Consider the following 19,618-nt stretch of genomic DNA (forward strand, 5'->3'; position numbering starts at 1 on the left):
TTCTTTTATCTCGTCATACATTTCATCAATTTCTTCATCATCTGCAGAGCTAGTTGGCATATAAACTTGTACTACTGTAGTAGGCATGGGCTTTGTGTCTATCTTGGCCACAATAATGCGTTCACTATGCTGTTTGTAGTATCTAACCCGCAGTCCTATTTTTTTATTCATTATTAAACCTACTCCTGCATTACCCCTATTTGATTTTGTATTTATAACCCTGTAATCACCTGACCAAAAGTCTTGTTCCTCCTGCCACCGAACTTCACTAATTCCCACTATATCTAACTTTAACCTATCCATTTCCCTTTTTAAATTTTCTAACCTACCTGCCCGATTAAGGGATCTGACATTCCACGCTCCGATCCGTAGAACCCCAGTTTTCTTTCTCCTGATAACGACGTCCGCCTGAGTAGTCCCCGCCCGGAGATCCGAATGGGGGACTATTTTACCTCCGTGTGTGTCGTAATTAATGTAATCTCATCCTCACGATTCGTATGGGGGCGATATGATGTGGGTTGTGGTATATTCCTAGAGTCACAATTTAAAGCCCGTTCTTGCAACTGTGTTAGTAAATTTTCTCGTGAGACTGTCCGTCTTCAAGAGTCTGCCACTTCAGTTATTTCAACATATCAGTGACACTCTCTCGCGGGTCAGACAAACCTGTCACCATTCGTGCTGCCCTTCTCCGTATACGTTAACTATCCCATGCTACTCCTATCTGGTTTGGATCGAAGCACTTGAGCAGTTTTCTATGATGGGTGGCACGAGTGATACGTAAGCAGTCTCCTTTCTAGACTGACTGCATTTCCCAAGTATTCTACCTGTATACCAAAGTCTGCGACCTGCTTTACCCAGGACTGAGGCTATGTGATCGTTCCACTTCATGTTCCTACTAAGTTTACACCCCAGTATTTGTCTGCGGTTCAAACGGCTCTGAGCACTATGGGACTTAACATCTGAGGTCATCAGTCCCCTAGACTTAGATCTACTTACACCTAACTAACCTAATGACATCACACACATCCATGCCCGAAGCAGGGTTCGAACCTGCGACCGTAGCAGCAGCGCGGTTCTGGACTGAAGCGCCAAGAACCGCTCAGTCACAGCGGCCGGCTCTGCGATTACAAAAAAATGGTTCAAATGGCTCTGAGCACTATGGGACTCAACTGCTGTGGTCATAAGTCCCCTAGAACTTAGAACTACTTAAACCTAACTAACCTAAGGACATCACACACATCCATGCCCGAGGCAGGATTCGAACCTGCGACCGTAGTGGTCGTGCGGTTCCAGACTGTAGCGCCTTTAACCGCTTGGCCACTCCGGCTGGCTCTGCGATTACAGATTCCAGCTGTGACTCACTAATATTATTAGGTTGGTGCGTACGTTTGTCCCGCTTCTGCTTTGCATGTTGGTATTCCGCTTGCTATGAGTTTATTTGTCGATTGTCCTTTTTTATTTGTAGTTCGCTGCTGCTATTTGAGTTTACATACTGTCATTTAAAGATTGCGTGTGGAGCTGTGGACGCTAGAAAATGGAGTGTCAAGTAGAGAAATACGAAACGTTTCCGACAGATTCTTCAGAGTTCAGCAAACGGGTGACTGCGGCTAAGGCAGAGGGAAGCGTTTGCGCCGTGAATGGGGGTAATGCCACTGGACAGAGCACGCCAAGAAAATGGTTTCATAATTTTAAGGAGAATCGTTTTGACATTAGTGACTCTCCATGTTCAGGAAGACCTTCGAGGTTGAAGAAGATCGTTTCAACGTATTAAGCCGCAATGATCCAGGTCAATGTACTCGAGAACTGGCAAAGTGACATTTGCAGGCAATGACGAAGGTTCCGAAATCGGTTGTATGGGTACCGCATGCTCTAAGCAAAATCACAAAAATCGAGGGGTGGCAGTACGCGTATCTCTGCTTCCTCGTCATCAGTTGGCTCGAGAACTACTCCGACCATTCCCGTCCCGCATCATTACTGGTGGCGATAAATGGCGTATTGATGCTAACATAAAGAAAGGAAAGGAGTATTTGAGGCCAAACAAAGCAGCTACTCCCCGTTCAAAGACCTGCGTGCATCCACAAAGGGTAATATTATGCATCTCGTGAAAAAGCGACTGTGTAGTGTACTACGAATTGCTTCGAGAGGTGTAACCATCATTGCTGACATTTATTGTCAACAAGTGAGACGTCTCGCAGACACAACCCAAGAACAACGACCTGGAAGACTGGGCGAAGTGATCGTACTCTACGATAACGTTCACCTGCATTTCATTCTGCTGGAGTGGAGAGAAGCTGTACAGGAGCTGGGGTGGGAAGCTATTTCGCGCCCACATTATTTGGCTGATCTTGCGCCTTCAGATTTTGACCTTTTCTGCTCTCTATCGAAAACTAAAAAAAGACTTAACTCTGTCCGAACAGGCCTTGGAAGGCCCAACGGCACCGACCGGCCGCCGTGTCATCCTCAGCCCACAGGCGTCACTGAATGCGGATATGGAGGGGCATGTGGTCAACACACCGCTCTCCCGGCCGTATGTCAGTTTAAGAGACCGGAGCCGCTACTTCTCAATCAACTGACTCCTCAGTTTGCCTCACAACGGCTGAGCGCACCCCGCTTGCCAACTGCGCTCGGCAGACCGGATGGTCACCATCCAAGTGCTAGCTCAGCCCGAAAGCGCTTAATTTCTCTGATCTGACGGGAACCGGTGTTGCCACTGCGGCAAGGCCGTTGGCCTCAGTCGAAAAACCTTCAAGAAACTTCCTTTCCGGATGAAAATTCTCTCCTAACATGTCTCGACTTGTTCTCCGCCTCAAAATCACGCGATCTCTGCGGTCTTGGCATTTAAAAATTACCCCAACGTTGGCAGACTGTTGTAAATAGTGAAGGAGAATATATTATTGATGTCTACAGTCTCTTTTATGTGTATCTGTTATGTTTATTAAACATACGGTAAAACACAATGAACTTAATGCTATACGATTCTGCTGTCACTGCTTCTCTGTTAGCAACACAGTACTCTCCGCCTCCTTTTAGGTGGCGGATCCGTCTCTTGCGACATCTAGTGGTCAATTCTGCGTTACATAGGCGTGTCCTGATACTTTTGATCAGATAGTGTAAAATCTCATGATATACCACTTAGAACACTACCGTCCGCCGACTGATTTCACATTCAAATGCTTTTTAGCTGTTGCTGTCGCGAAAGACTGACACATGGAGGTGTCTCGTTTCATAACAATAAATCGTCGAAATTTGATTGTTAGTTGACGGTTACTACTAGTTGTAAAACTACCGTAGGCTACCGTAGACCACGCTTGTTTTCCTTGTAAATTTTATCAGTTAAGTTCGTATCGACATTAACTGTTCATCAGGTGTGTTGCATATTGGCCGCAATCGGTGGCTTAGTAGATTCCCCTAAAAACCGGAAGCGGTAAACTGTGTAGAAACGAAGTGAGGATACATAAAGGGTAACCTACGGAATATTTTTTTCTACATTATTATAGTTCTGTCTGTTACATAAAAGTAAACAATACTTATAGCGAAACTGAAATCGTCAATGTATAATTCAGGTCCTAGTCCAAATTGTTGATTTGTTGTGACCTGAAACAGAGGGATGTTGTAGTAAAAAATAAAGTAAACAGTACAGATGTAGCATATAGTGCCAGTAAAAACAATTTCGTCAACAAAAAGGTAAAATAAAAAACCACAAAACAAAATTATATCCAACATCGCTTCAGTACTTCGTCGAACTCATATAAAACAAATTTCTGTTACTCATAGCCAACTGTAGCATTAATCAATAAAGACAGGAGACTCTTGTAATCATGATGAAGTACATTATATTGGATACAAAATAAGAACAATAATTAGGCATTTTTTCATGTTTGTGCATGTAAACCGAATTTTCATCAGACGTGTCATTGGGTTACAGAAAAGCGCAGAAGTTACACGATCAATAAATTTTTGTTGCTTATAAACTGCAATTTATATTCTGGAAGCATAAAAAAGACACAACGAACTAACACTGAATGACGTGGGATTCTAATTATGTGCAAAGCAAAATACCAAACAAACACAAAAAAGTCGCCGGCTCCCTGTTTCTCCATTAGGCATTCATTTATGTATCTTTCCCTACCAGTGGTACCAATGCTACCGTTATTGCACCCATTTTCTACCTCATTTATGTAGTGTACCCGAAGGACCGAACCGTAGTTTTGGTAGAGCGGAATTCTGATGCTACCAACATCATCATACAGCCGACAGTCAGCTGGACTAGTGTTGAGGAGCTGCGAGGAGAACATCGAGCCGCTACTGGTCCAATGCACATTCGAGCTGAGGGAAGCGGTAGCTTTTACGCCGGTTAAGTATCGAGAGAACACAATCGCGCGGAGGAAAGGCGATCAGTGCGCGGTCCGGTGCCCCAGTAAGGACTGCTAAGTGCTGCACAAGAGGCGGGCAGCCGGCCGCATTCAACGCAGGACGGTGGGCGCGGGCGTCCGCAAACACGGCCGCCTTTGGCGCCGGCAGCGGTGCGGCCGCGCGGAAAACTCGCCGCCGGTGGTCCTCTTTCAGCGGCTGCGCCAAGTTGTGATGTCCAGGCACGCGTGCTGCGCCCTGTGTGCGCGGCCGCGCGGGGCGCTGCGCGTTGTGTCGTGTCACGGGTCATCGCACTCTCCCACTCCGCGCTACACACGTTGCGCTCCCGTTCGGTGTACTTAAGGGGATGTGGCCTGACAGGTGCTTCAGAGAAATTCAGCGCGGGTCTCGGATGCTACGCTTCTGTAGCCGGGTCCCTGTCCTGCTATTAAGGATCATTGTATATGGCTGCAGCTACCTGTACGTTAGTAGGCCTGGTGGCTCGGTGGTAGCGATTTAGAAGTACTAGATATTAGGACAAAGTCCATTGCTCATTTCATGAAAAATACACTGTCGGAAAAAAAAATTAGTACACCCTTCTAGAGGACTCCAGTACACTCAAGATTTAATTTGCAACACTATGTATGGAATATATGTTGTCGTGTGACTAGGGCCTCCCGTCGGCTAGACCATTCGCCGGGTGCAAGTCTTTCGATTTGACGCCACTTCGACGACCTGCGCGTCGATGGGGATGAAATGATGATGAGTAGGACAACACAACACCCAGGCCCTGAGCGATCTCCGACCTAGCGGGGAATCGAACCTGGGCAGGATTGACATTCTGTCGCGCTGATCACTCAGCTACCGAGGGGGGGGGGGGGGGGGGGGGGAACAGGACATGGACTATATGTGAAATGATATTACACTTACGGAGCAATAGTTCGAGCGGTTCTGAGGCACCATGTATCGACCCATGCTGACAATATTCATATTAGTATGTGGTGGAGTCTCCATAAGCGACAGTGCAGACGCTAACTCTCGGATCCCCGATCGTTCAGATGGCGTATACTGTCCTAATATACGTTATGCCCCACCTGTTGGACCATCACGTAAAATTCTGTAAAAGTTGTTGGCTGACGAGTCGTACGAGTCCCATCTTGTCCCTTCATACCCCCCCCCCCTCTCCTCCCCGTGCTCGGTTGGAGACAAGTCCGGACATCGCGCTGGCCAGGGAAGTTGCTGTATGTCTTGAAGAGCACGCTGAGTTTCATTGGCATTGTGTGGGCGAGCATTATCCTGTTTGAACAGCACATCACATTCAGGATGCAAGAACAGCAAAAGAATGACTCTAACAACATTTTCCCCTCCACGAACACCACAGGTGAACGAGAGTTGTAGCTTATCCCACCCCAGATCGTAAATCCTGGGATGGGATCAGTGTGTGTTGGACGAATTCACCCTACGAGACAGCGCTCACCAGGTGTACGTTCGTAAGCGCAAACGACCATCACTTCCATGTAGGCCGAGTCTGTTTCCATCGCTGAAGATCACGGCGCGCTGTTCCAAGAGATTCTCTGACGGGACAAGTCGAGCCGTGTACGTTGATGCTGTGGCGTGAGTGGAAGACGGGCTAGAGATGTAGGAGCCCGTAGTCCTACTGCTCATAGCCAGTTGGCAATAGTTCGTGTTAACTCTGAGCTCACAAGCCCTCTTATCTGTTCTCCGGTACATTTCCATCTGCCGCCGCTGCCCTTACAATACGACCCTGGCGGTCGTCTGTGCTGCGTGGACGTCCAGACCAGTGTCAGAATGTTCACGTGACCACTGGCGCACCACGTCCAATTTGTGTGGCAATTCTCCGAAAGGACCATCCCGCCACTCGGAAGGGCAGAATTTGACCCCTTTCAAACTCATTCTTTCAGACTCACTCAATTGGCTATAGGAAGCACGAGTGCGGCTCCGTGCCACCGTTGCCTGCGGGCTTCCCAGGTTTGCACTACACTGAGTCTTTTGGCAGTTAGTATTCCCTATTAACGGGTAGACGTAGATGGCGCTCTGGTAGCTATGCCACTACGCCAGCTGTTGGCGGACAACGTTCAAACGATTATCAGCACGTATACTATCCACCAGGCGACATATGCCATCTTCGGGTTAAAATCGACGTCGTCCTTTCAGGCGAAATAATTTTGTTTCTATGATCGGAAATTATTTAATTTTATTTATTTATTTATTTATTTATTTTATCGTATGACTAGGGCCCCCCGTCGGGCAGACCGCTCGCCGGGTGCCGATCTTTCAATTTGACGCCACTTCGGCGACCTGCAGTCGATGAGGATGAAAGGATGATTATGAGGACAGCACAACACCCTGTCGCTGGACGGAGAAAATTCCTCGAGCCAGCCGGGAATCGAACCCGGGCCCAGAGGATTGACAATCCGTCACGCTGACCATTTTGTTTTAATTTTTTGCATTTTGTTCGGTATTGTTCGTTGCGTTTGGTCTGGGCGGACGTCATAAGACATCCGTTCAAGTTGACCGTTGATTCCTTTACTCAGTTTTTTTTTATTACAGAGGGCGAGCAGCGCTCTGATCGAACACGCTGAGCTAGCGTGCCGGCGCAGTAGAAGTATCAATCGACTGCGATCTAAAAGTAGGTCTGTAAAAGTAGTGACCAAATTTTGTAGCATATGCATTCGATATTGTAGCGTCTCTTTACTTCCGTTATTGACACACACATAGTTTTTTGCTACCCTGTAACAGTAAAGTCTTACAGGCATGGTTGGCTGGGTGACCCTGAAGTGCATATTCAGCCGCCTAATTGGGATCTTCTTTAATATACCTCGTGCACTCTAGCATATGTTTACTGTTCCGTACCTCAGTCGGCAAAATTGCAAACCTTATAGGATCACTTTGTTGTCTGTTTGTCCGTCCAACAGTTGAAAACTCTTTTATTCAGGAACTGGTAAACTATCAACTTGAAATTTATGTCATATACTGAGATTTAGAGTCCCTTGGTGGTGTAAAACATTGAAGCTTCTAAGTTAACGAAATCCAGAGATACGGCCACGTATTGCTATACTCGCGAACTCACTTATCAAAACCTATAGGCCTAGGGTACTTACCGTTGGCCTAGAATCATGAAATTTGCAAAAAACCAAGGTTTCACAGTACAACCAAAGGAAAATATTCGAAAACTGTAAATTTGTAATTATAACACACGAAAAGAAAAGTGTAGTTCATTTCATGTCTGTCCGTCCGTCTGTTAAGAGCCCTTTTTCCCAGGAACTTACTAGTGAACGAGTAAAAAATAAATATCAATTACCTCTAGAAGTAATGCTAAAATTTTTAGTTTTTCAATAGATCTCTTTTAAACTAGGAGTAATTTTTATTTGTAAAATTTGCATTGGTTTGACGTATCGCGGTACTATAGGAAGTGTGAAGAGCGATCAGTGCTATTTTAACTACACCGCCGACAGAGAATAGCAACAAACACATGGCGTAAGAGAATTGGTACACTACTGCTGAGGCAATTACGTCCCTGTTGCCGTGTGCCGTGGCTTAAGATACGCGTGTTCGTGCAGTGTGCAAGATTTGCCCTCACCCGGTCTGTACTGTAGTTTCTCGGTTTCGTCGGCGTACAACCGTTGTATAGCAGAATAGCACCAATACTAGTCTGGAAATATTTCTGAAAAGTGACGTAGCAATGAAGTATAATGCATCATTTGCTTTGAAAGATTAAAGTTATGTCTGTCGTTTCTGCGTGATAATAAAAGAGGAAGTGAATTATAGTAACAGTAACAAATTTAAAAAAATGTGTGTGAAGTCCTATGGGACCAAACTGCTGAGGTCATCGGTCCCTAGTCTTACACACTACTTAAACTAACTTATGCTAAGAACAATATATACACCCATGCCCGAGGGAGGACTCGAACCTACGGCGGAAGAGTAACAAATTAAAAACCTAACAACAATTCATTTAAAATATGCAATAAAAACTGAAAGTAGTTGCTGCGTTACCTGTGTCTACGCAATATTCCTTTATTTGCCTGTTGCAATTGAAATCGGACAAATCAACACTAGAAACAGAGTTCTTCGTAACGCCCAAATAGTCATATGAGCCCCGAGTACGATATTAGTTCTGAGCAGACTTTAAAAAAATAGGACAATACTGGTGATTTTCTACAGAACTCAACCCCTTATCACTTTTCGAGAGAAACAACGTACGATGAACGGTCTAAGTTTTCTTTTATTTGCCTGTTTAATTTAATATTTTGATTCTAAGAATCTTGAAACTGAGAAATTCAAATTTTTTCAATCTTTATTTGATTTGTAATTTTATTATAGAAAATAATAGCGATAAAGACCGAAAATCGGTTATTTCAGAAACTGGTTATTTTGAGTTGTTTAAACAGTCAGGCTAAACTGTTCAGGGAAAAAAACAATAAACAGAAAACTGATTGTTTTAATGATAATGGCCGTCCCTACTATAGGGGCTAGGCATGGCGACATACAGTCGCTGGACGGTACTAGCTGCGTGAAACCTCCATTGAACGGTGAGGGCTACCGAAAAGCAGGCGGCTGTCGTACGGTGGAAATCGCAGCATACGGAAGAAAAGGGTGGGGAATTGGAGAATTCCACCAGAGTCGGACACGAACTGCATTTGAGGAAAAAATGTTTTCGCTGCTCCATGCCACTAACGATTCGCTGTGCAGAGAATAAGAAATTGACTGGAGAATACATAAGCTACTGATTTGGCCCACATCTGTCACGTAAAGCGTGCGGGGAAGAACACATGCGACCAACGAAATATTTCGGGGACTAACGAAATGGTACTTCGGGGGTCGTGGAATACTCGTCACTCAGTAACAAATTCATATGCCACAACGCTACCCACATCACTACCGAACGTTATTTATGGAACACAGCTGCGTCTACAGAACCATAAATCGAAAGTTAACGACTATAAACCTGTACCGTGCAATTTAATGATAGAAAACAGAAACTGGAAACAGGCCAGGCCTAATATTCACAACCTATTGATTAGCTGCAATGTTTGCTCGGTGTATTCCAAAATGGCGTATAGAGAGATCACAACAAAAACCCAATTACTCGACACAGAACTTTGTCTCTCAGCCATGCGACCGTCATACAATTTGCAAGACACAAAAGATAACAGACTGTTACGTTGTCAAATATCAACGATGTGGGTACGAACGAACGAAAAATTGGCTAAAAAAATGAGATCATCGCATCACAGAATAATCGAAGAAGATTTACTGTTTTTTTTTTTTTGTAAAAAAAGAAAGGAAGAAATGCACGCAGCTGGTTACTGGCAAACTGTACATACAACGTGACATCGAGAAAAAGAAAGAGGCAAGTCTGATAGAATACTAGTTTTACATTAGTAGGGAACATTACAAATTACAGAAATACAACGGAAACATCGCAATATTCTTGATAATAATTATGCCGTGTTACCAAATTATAAAATAAACACAGCACAAAATGAGAAAGGAGAATCACCGTCGAAACGTGAATATGCTACAAATGAACTATGGTTATAGACTCCCTCCTCATAAATGACAAACAAGACACATAATAAGTAGAAGTACTTCCAAAATTTCGTTACTGAAAACTTAACTGTGAATGTGTTTACAGCGTGCAAAATTATTCACGTAGTGAGTTTATTTTCTGTTACAGTGAAGAAATTATGTGAAATATTATACTTGTGAAATTAAATTTCGTGGAAAAAGGTTGCAAAGTAATAGTAGAGCGGAAGGTCATGGCTTCGATCCCTGGTCGGTACTAGGATTTTTACTGTAATCAATTTTTTTTCCTCTAGCAATGTCTATTAATGTGAAAAATGCAAGTTGCTCCATGTTTCGGAGTGCAGTTTAAGCTTTGAATCACCACATAATTGGCTGGAAGAGGCAGTTGAAAGACAGAAGGAAGGCAATGGGATACCACCTCCACCTAGGCAATCGATGTGGTGCGCAATTCAACCATCGGGGTGATGTCAGCTTTGCCGTTTCTTACTTATTCGATCTTATATCTTTTTCCAGGCTTCAGACTTATTTACAGAAGCCAGTGACTGTACGCACGTAATAAGACTTTTTAAGTTTTCGTGGTAGGAGTTCAGAGTCATATAGAACCGAAAGACATTACCGTCGTCTACGATCCCTAAAACTATTTATTCACAAAATCTACTATAGAAATTTTGGTCATTTTCATGTAGACTGTAGAAAAATTTTGTGCTTCAGCGCATGTCAGAATTTTTAAAAATACCTTTAGGAATGTGATATTTAGATACTCGTATATATTAGCTACATGTTTTTAAAATTTTTAACATGTGCTGAAGCACAAAATCACGATGTATTTGTTGCTACATAACTGAAATTGTAATTGTGGATTTCATCCACAAATAATTTTAACAGTCATAGTCGACAATGATGTCTTTCAAGGGATGTAAGACTTATAAATTACAGTAGAGAATTTTGTGCACTAATCGCGTTTTTGTTACAAAGTGCAATAAGCAATGAAAGAGTCCTGATCAGAATCTGTACGTACTGTTTACAAAAATTAACTAACGTTGTTGTTCCAACTGCGTTACTCGCCTGTAATCTCTGGAAATTCACAGCCAATAACACTGGTGGACGATAATTATTTGTACTTCGTATCCCGATATCGCAACTTGTTTGATACGACACATCACGTTTCCTTTGCTGTGCCTATCGCATCATTTCAGATTTGCCAAAAATAGCCGACTGATACGACAAAGCAACTGGAACCAAGACGCTAAAGCGAAACTAATTATATTGGTACTTCTGTTGATAATTCTGACAGCAAGCCAAAACCTACTATTTGCTGCTACACAATCGTGTCCCATTTCAATTCGTTTCGCCAGTACTTGAACAAGACAATCATAATGGAAGGGCTCTAGGCTGTCTGAACACAAATACATTGTTTCTCCTACGGTTAAGACTTATTAACTGCCATATCAAGCTACAGCCTGATAAAGATTTCACAGGTCTGTTGGCCAAGTCCATGTAACATATTTGCTGTGGTAACAGCTATACATATTCAAAATGTTTCGCCCTTAAATACACTACCAAGAAAGTAAAATGCAATATTAAAGAAACAAACATTTTTACTAACTACACGTTAACAGTTTTGTAAAGAAGCAGAAATACTGTGCTGGCGGTGTACCTCACATATGTGTCCAGGTTTGCACAGGAATGTGTGACTTTTGTCATTTTGAGGCATGGAAATGTTTCGTAGTGACTGCCTCAAATATTAACGCTGTATTTTCAATTTTTCAGTGATTGCACAGCTTATGAGTGGTTGTAACTGAACTTTGTCTTAAGTTACGATGGTTGGTTAAATGTAATAACTTATTGTACCTTATCTTCAACTGTGTCAGGTTTCCGAAACGTTTGATATCTGGTCACTAATACCTCATTCAGTCCGAATTAATTGATTTAAAAGGCGAGTTATTTTGTATATTATGGAACTACTAAGCGTGCAACACTTCTCGTGATCGCGAAGTTACATCAGATGAAGTAGGGATCCAATCCAGTTATTGCCATGGTATGTGAGGATAATTTGTAGATAACGAAACCAGGACGGAGAAATGGTTAAATCCCTGGTGTTTCTTCTGCTTGTTATTTTAGACATGTATAAATTTTTCTTTTACATTTTGTAGGCTGTGTAGCGTACTCCATGAAGTGAAAAAGAAGAAGAAGAATATTCTGTCCTGTCTTGTCACAAGATGATGTTGTCCCACATGTTTCACGTACTTATTAAGGCCCTGTTGGTGAAAAATCTAGCTCCGAAGCTTTTCAGTAGTCTCCCTTCAGTTACGATACTGAAGATCTATGATAGAAAATTTGTGGTGGAAACGGGGTTTAACTGATTTTTAAAATCGATGTTGAAAGTTCGTTCAATTCAAATACAAGTATATTTAGGGTAACTGTAGCTCTTAGTTGACAGCCTTCCTTCTTGAGAGAGTATGTACTTTTTTCTATAAATGGCCTACGTAAGTAGAAATCAGTGATATCAAGATTTCCAGTACTAAAATGTTGTACCTGGAGGATAGTGTACCCAGGAACACATTTCATAATCAGTGGGTCAATCTAGTGACCTAGTTTAGAATCACGTGAAGGAATGCGTATTAGAAACCACAATAAGCAGTTCCCGGGCATTTCTACTGTTTTTATTGCTGTGAGACTCGAGTTTGTGATTTGTGCAGCGATTGTAAATATTAAAAGGCCTACGTATTTAAGTTCTACATAATAACCGTATGACAGCAATTTGTAGGACATGCTAATTCCTCAGTTACAGAGCTTTATGGTGAGTAAAATACAACATATTTTTAAAACTAGTTAAATAAAGTCTTGAGAATTATGCTGTATTTCGTTGGTCGTGTACCACCATCTTGTACGTTGAAACGGAGGTCTTCTACCATGAACCACGTGATATTCGGAACTTAACTGAATTTCTTCAATGTCTTAAACAGTTTTCGATAACTTGAAAGTGGAAATTTCTTTTAGTTGCCAATAGCTTCTATTTCAACACATTATTAACTTGTAACTGTCTTTTGATCATGCTTTCACTCAATCTGATTTCGCATACTGATAACTGATGCGTAGTACGTTGATAATGTAACACATAGACTATTAAACACAGTACTGACAAGATTTTCTCGATTGCCACGCTTAAATTTGTGTACAGTTTCTTTTCCTAGGTACGTGACCATGTTGTACCTTGAAACACGTTTTCGCACTTGGAAAACCCTCACTTTCCCGAAGTAATTTTTGTAATTTCACAACAATACTGCAGCGCGCATGAAGTTAATGCTACATTTTGAAAATGTAATAAGAAAGTACAGTATGTTAAACTTGTTTACTGGGCTGGCTAGAGGAAGAAATCTGAAAAGAGTTGAGAAGTACGATACTCCCCCTTTTAATGAAATGAAAAAGAAAAATTAAATGGTGTTTTCCCAGAGAAAAACTGAGAAAAACATTTTTAAAATGCCCTAAGAGAAGATTACATCGTGATGCTTGTATATCTGAAGATTGGTTCACAGACAAAGAAGTAGTTTATTTAGTTGTTTTAGTCTGACACTTCTGCTTTTCTTTTTTGTCACGAAATGCAGGAGTCATTCCCCCGACATGAAATACCCTGTTTTGAACGCTACGATGCGGAGGGTATTTCACAGCAGAATTTCACATTGTGGAAGTGTATCTACTGCCACTTCATCAGTATCTCAAGCGTTTTATTCAGGTGGACAACCCTGTTTTGAGCAATATCAAACTAGAAATTAAAGTATCTTTAAAAAATAATTATTGTTTTTCAGTATGGTTAAACATCAACTCAACATGGTTAAACATCATTCGAGTAATACTACCTCGAAAAATAGGAGCTCGTTCTTCAGTTTCTTTTTTTATGTCCTAGGTAGAGTGAATGAAACGAATATAACTGCAATTATGTTCCATTACTATTGCATTGATGTCTTGTAGGTGACAAACCTAAGTCCATGTTACCTCTGTTATTTAAAACGTTCGCCAGGAAAATTTTACTCTAAATACAATGAAGGTAGTCGTTAATAATATTTTACTGCGCTGACTACTTAACATGTAACACTGCCTTACGCAGCGCTCCTCTTTTCGAATTCTGTGGAGAGCTCATCGTTCTCATGGAATGACAAACCTCGCATGAGATACACGCAACTGCTCTGCCGTAAAATCTTGCAAGAACCATAGAACTTTCTTGTGCTTGGTTGCTGTTCTTTGTATACCCCGCTTTCATCTATGGCTATAAACAGACGTTAATTTAATTCTTCTTGGGACTTGAACATACGTCTTGTGAAAGGATTTATTTCAATAAAAGCGCTGTTGTAGGTATTACTTACCGCTTTGGAAATTTCAATTTCATGGCCCAGGACGACAAAAGTATCAAGAATTTCATGAAGATTTTTTTGTGCTTCGAACATGATATTATAACTGGTTATTTCATATCCGATTTACAGCTGCACGTCGATTGTATGTCCATTTACAAGTAATTTTTTATCCTCTTTCATATGAAAGCCATTAATGCGTTGCCACAGATGGTGTAAAACAGCTGAATAACATCACTGAAGGAAACGAGATGTAGTGGAAAACTTTGTTGAACGAGCGAAGTGTCGTATAACTCTCAAAGTAGTGTGCTGTATAGACCGACAAGAGAACGGTAAAAAAAGAAGGCAGTGTATGAACGTGACTGAGATTAAGTACGCTTTACTGTATGTAATCATTTCTTTCAATAAAAACGAAAAGTTTCATTCTGTCTTATTAAGTGAAAGACAACGAAATATTTCACTTAACCGGTTATGTTTTGATTTATTGGCAGGTGATCGTAAACTCTACATGCTACGTAAATGTAAACATTATTTGTATTTAACGCCGATCCGACAAAGGATTCTTTATGGACGCAACATTCAATTTATAGTGGCTGGAAACATACAAAGAACCGCCGAACGTCATGGTGTTTAGTGTGCTGTGTTTTGTTATAGCTTTTCCCGAACTATTTACCTTGTGGAGTTCTCAAGAAATTACTCTTTTCTTATCTTAACGATGCGTTGCATGCCATTTACGGTTGTTGAGCACGCTGGGAAACTAGGGCTGCTGAAATTATTCGATTGTAAATATGACTAAAAATTCTGAAGGAACCTCAATGTTCTACGAAACATATTTGGGGATGCACTGTTGGATCATCGAGCAAATTTATAGACTGTACGGAACAACGGTCTTTGGACCCAACGTCTCAATCGTTATATATGTTACTAGTTATTCAGCAGTGAATGTAGTATCTCGTCTTCCGAAAAGGATGAGAGTTTGATAGTTTTGTGTCTGTCTTTTTGTGGCCAGCTGTCTTCCTCTGAGCTGTTGAGGACACTGACTGCCCCTCGAGTGAATCTCCGCTTTAAAGAGAGTTCATTAATTCTGTCTCGGAACCAGGCGTATAAAATCATGCAAAGACACAATAACTGTTATTCTGAGAAGGATACAAGTGATGGGAGATGTTCCGCATGATACGCTAATGGTGGCGCGCCTAGTCGGACGCTATCTGATCCCAGAGTGTCAACTCCCAATACTTAAAGGTCTTCAGACGCTCGTTCATAGCGGAACTGCGGTCCACGCCCGTCTTTAAGATCTTACTGATACTGCATTCGGAACCTCCGTCCTCTTAAGATTTAACCTGCGGGATGACGTCACAGCGAATGAATTTCAATAGTTCATTAGTGCACGCTACGAGAAATTGTTTGACCACACAGTTTTAAATCAGCGACGGAGTTATTTTTCAGTGCACTGTGATTCTGTTTATCGCACACACAATTAATGTCTCCGATGGGCTTGATACTTCGTGGCAGAAGCCATTCCATCTTAGAAAATATATAATAGTAGTGTTCGCTTCCTGCACAAAGTCTGTTTTCTATCGAAAATCGATTCGTTTCACACACACACACACACACACACACACACACACACACACACACACACAAACATACGAAATAAGCATAAAATTTCACCTGCCAATAAGCTGCCATCCTCATATTTCATAGACTCCTGAATTTTTAGCTCACTGTAGTAGCTTCCAGTTAAAGTGATTTCCACAAAGCAACATCTCACAGGGCAATTCAGTATTCCGACATTATTGAGCTCTGCACTAATTAACGCTTCTATTTTTCCACGAAGTCAGAACTTCCTACTATGTAAATAACTGTACCTCCTTGTTATATTCTCAGTTAAAAGAAAACATTCTTTGGGCAGTTCAAAAGAATTTTTTGTTGTTTTCACTAATGTGCTAGACTATCTTATTTTAAGCTCTAAGAACATGTAGAAAGTAGTGTAAGACACAATATTATACAAAATACCATTATTGTATGATCCTAAAATATTCTTAAATCACCGAAAACTGAGCAATATGTACGACAGAATTATCGCCGTCAACTTAGTAACGAACGGCTCTCAAATTAAGTTTTACAGTAATTTAGATGTTTTAACTGTACTCGCAGCTCAGGGTAAGACTTTTCAAGTAATACGAAAGCTGTGTGGTTCTTGTTAATTGATATTTCCAGTCGTTTGATGTTCAGAATTTTCAAAAATCAGTATGCGTTTCTTTCTCACTAAAAGTTTCCCCGGTAAATATCGATTTCTGCATGTTTTGTACTTTTCCTAATAAAGTTTATTTGCGTCAAACATGCTTTTCAACAGTTAAAAAAATTGGCTCTGAGCACTATGGGAATTAACATATGATGTCATCAGTCTCCTAGAACTTAGAACTACTCAAACCTAACTAACCTAAGGACATCACACACATCCATGCTTGAGGCAGGATTCGAACCTGCGATCGTAGCGGTCGTGCGGTTCCAGACTGAAGCGCCTAGAACCACTCGGCGACACCGGCCGGCTTCACCAGTTCAGTGTGTTACAGGATGAGCTGAAATTTTTATCAATCTGATTTAATGTTCGAAGCATATGACTTTTTTTCGAAAGGTGAATGTACTGTGTGAATAGTGTGTGGTGAACATTTGTGATACATCATAAACAGACTAAGATACCGGAAAAAATATTTTCGGTAGGTGATAACAACCAAATAGAGCGAATATTTTCCATCTCAGTAACGATCCGATCTGCCCAGATACAGGAGCATTTATTTTTCTCGAAATAAAAGCGAGGTACTCTAACTTTTTCCGAAGAGAAATGTAGACATATGATGGGTCACAGACTAAGCATTAGAGCTTGTACGATCATGCCAGAATTTCCGTATTCTAAAATTATTCATATTGGAGAAACCGGGAAGGAGCTTTTTCGTTATGAGTCCACATATTCCTAACAGTGTGTCCTAGAATCGAGATCTGACTGTTTATTGTTGGAAAATGTTCATTTACAGATTAGAAGAAATGAGAACAGTATCTAATAAACACGGCGGCCTGAGATGCTGCAAAAATTAAACTGTGGGCACTAATGGAAAACAGAGAACTTGACAGACACCTGACACGTGCACTTTCAGAGACTTTTCAGTTAACAATGGAGTAGGGTAGCGTTACACTGAATTTGCTTACACTTCTTAATAGTTACATGGCTGCCCCACTGAAGGAGTGTAAGAAAAAAAAACAACAACAAACATTCTATGGTTTTTTTTCTGTCGTATAGAGGACTACAGTTTTACATATCAGCAATATGTTTATAAATGAATATTTACAAATATGAATTTACAAACTCCACCCAATCCGCCCAGGTAACCAAACATTCGCCATTATCCCGCAGAGGCTTATTTGCGGACCCAAGTTTAATGGAAAGTTTTTGCTTCTAAGATAGGAGGAAGAGCAGCTTCGGTCGTAAATTTTTAATCTGTTTATCGATTCAGCTACTGTGGAGCTATTTTCTGTGCCACATGAATAAAAGAACATAATGAGAATCAGACATTACCAGATCACAAATACAGCACCTTGTAAACCATGAATTTACGTGCCATATTCAAGTCATGGTGACTCATCGTAAATAATATTGCACGTGGTTACCACATTGCCATTACAGACAAAAAACAGTCAAACTGAGCTTGCTGCGTATATTTCCATGCCGCTAACCCCTGCGTATATTCCCATGCCGCTAACCTCAATATGTGACATCAGTAGTAACTAGCGACCTCTTTTTATTGTCATTTGTATACTATTTTAAAAAAATGTCACAAATAAAACTACAGTGGCATCCTTAAATACTAAAATACATTCAGTAATCATGTAAAACCAGGAGGAAGAATCCACATACAGGTGGCATAAACTGATATACTAATATCATTTGTTTCTGTGTGAAACCTAAAATCTATACTAATATTAAAACAAGATACGCTTTATACATATCGCACACTGACTGCATAATTCTCTCTTCCAACTTAGCTTACATTACTAAAAGTAACGTATGTGGTTGAAAGTATGAACCAGTGTGACAAGCTCAAGGAATTACAACGTAAAAACCGACTTATAAAATCTTATAACTGTTTATTACAGAAACATATGTGACATAGTTTCGTGTTCATAATAAAACAAATATATGCACTATTAGTGGCTTCTGGAAAATTAGCTTGGTTCGTGAGCTATGAATTTTGTTCTGAGTGAGCCATAGCGCAGAACTACATATAGCCATAGGTTTTACGTGTCCTTTAGACCTCTGGAAACCCTTTATTTTTATTAGTTAGTTGGCTTTGGGAAAGCTCTTAAAATTGGGTGATTCTCATTGCTACCTACTCATTGAGCAAAGTGGCATGGGGTGAACTCTGATGATAAAATATCTCCGTTTTCCCAAGGAGATCCCAGAATCTACCATTATCCCCTTTTTGTTGCTTTGCTTACAAGGTTTTGCGTGTCCCTCTTTTGACCTCTGAAAGCCCTTTATTTTTCTTAGTTAGGTGGCTTTCGGTAAACTCCCAAAATTGGACGCTTCTCATTGTTACCTGTTCATTGATCAAGATGGCATGGTGTCATCGCTTTTGACAAAATATCTCCATTTCCCTCAGGAGATCCCAAAATCTACCCTTATCCCCTTTTCGCTTCTTTTTTTATATAATTTCGTCCGTGTCATTCCCCGCTATGAATTATGATACACCCTATACTAGGAAAATAACAGTGGTCCTAACATTGATCTTTGAGGGACACCCGATTTTATGTCTCCCCATAGCTCTTTCGCCCCTTCATCACACACTTATTGCGCCTTCTTAGAAGTGAAACAAGCCGAAGCTGAGTCATAACAAAGAACAAAATCAATATTTTCTCGTCATGAGTAGTTTTGAGGAGGTAGGATTTTGTACTAAGTAGGCAGCTGCACTGGATTCAATTTCGTGACGAAGGGCTATTGTCTGGATTTCAGGCCAGGGCCGCGTGAACCAGCTCGGAGGGGTGTTCATCAATGGGCGGCCGCTGCCCAACCACATTCGGCTGAAGATCGTCGAGATGGCGGCGGCCGGCGTGCGGCCGTGCGTCATCTCTCGCCAGCTGCGCGTGTCGCACGGCTGCGTCTCCAAGATCCTCAACCGTTACCAGGAGACCGGCTCCATACGGCCCGGCGTCATCGGCGGCTCTAAGCCGCGCGTCGCCACGCCCGAGGTGGAGGCGCGCATCGACGACTACAAGAAGGCCAACCCGGGCATCTTCAGCTGGGAGATCCGCGACCGCCTCATCAAGGTAGGCGACCCACAGGTACGGCTGCAGTGCCCTCACATCGCAAATTCTCT

At 41.6% G+C, this 19,618-nt stretch overlaps 1 protein-coding gene across 1 annotated transcript in view; it reads left to right on the forward strand.

Annotated features, from left to right (window-relative positions):
• LOC124775892 (protein gooseberry-like) overlaps positions 1-19,618 on the forward strand; it is a 250,532-nt gene that overhangs the window by 118,150 nt on the left and 112,764 nt on the right. The window contains exon 2 of the mRNA XM_047250727.1: positions 19,255-19,568. Coding sequence (XP_047106683.1) covers positions 19,255-19,568 — 314 coding nt within the window. The remainder of the gene's footprint in view (positions 1-19,254; positions 19,569-19,618) is intronic.

The sequence above is a fragment of the Schistocerca piceifrons genome, chromosome 2 (assembly GCF_021461385.2).
Source record: "Schistocerca piceifrons isolate TAMUIC-IGC-003096 chromosome 2, iqSchPice1.1, whole genome shotgun sequence".
In the NCBI taxonomy this organism is placed as follows: Eukaryota; Metazoa; Arthropoda; class Insecta; order Orthoptera; family Acrididae; genus Schistocerca; species Schistocerca piceifrons.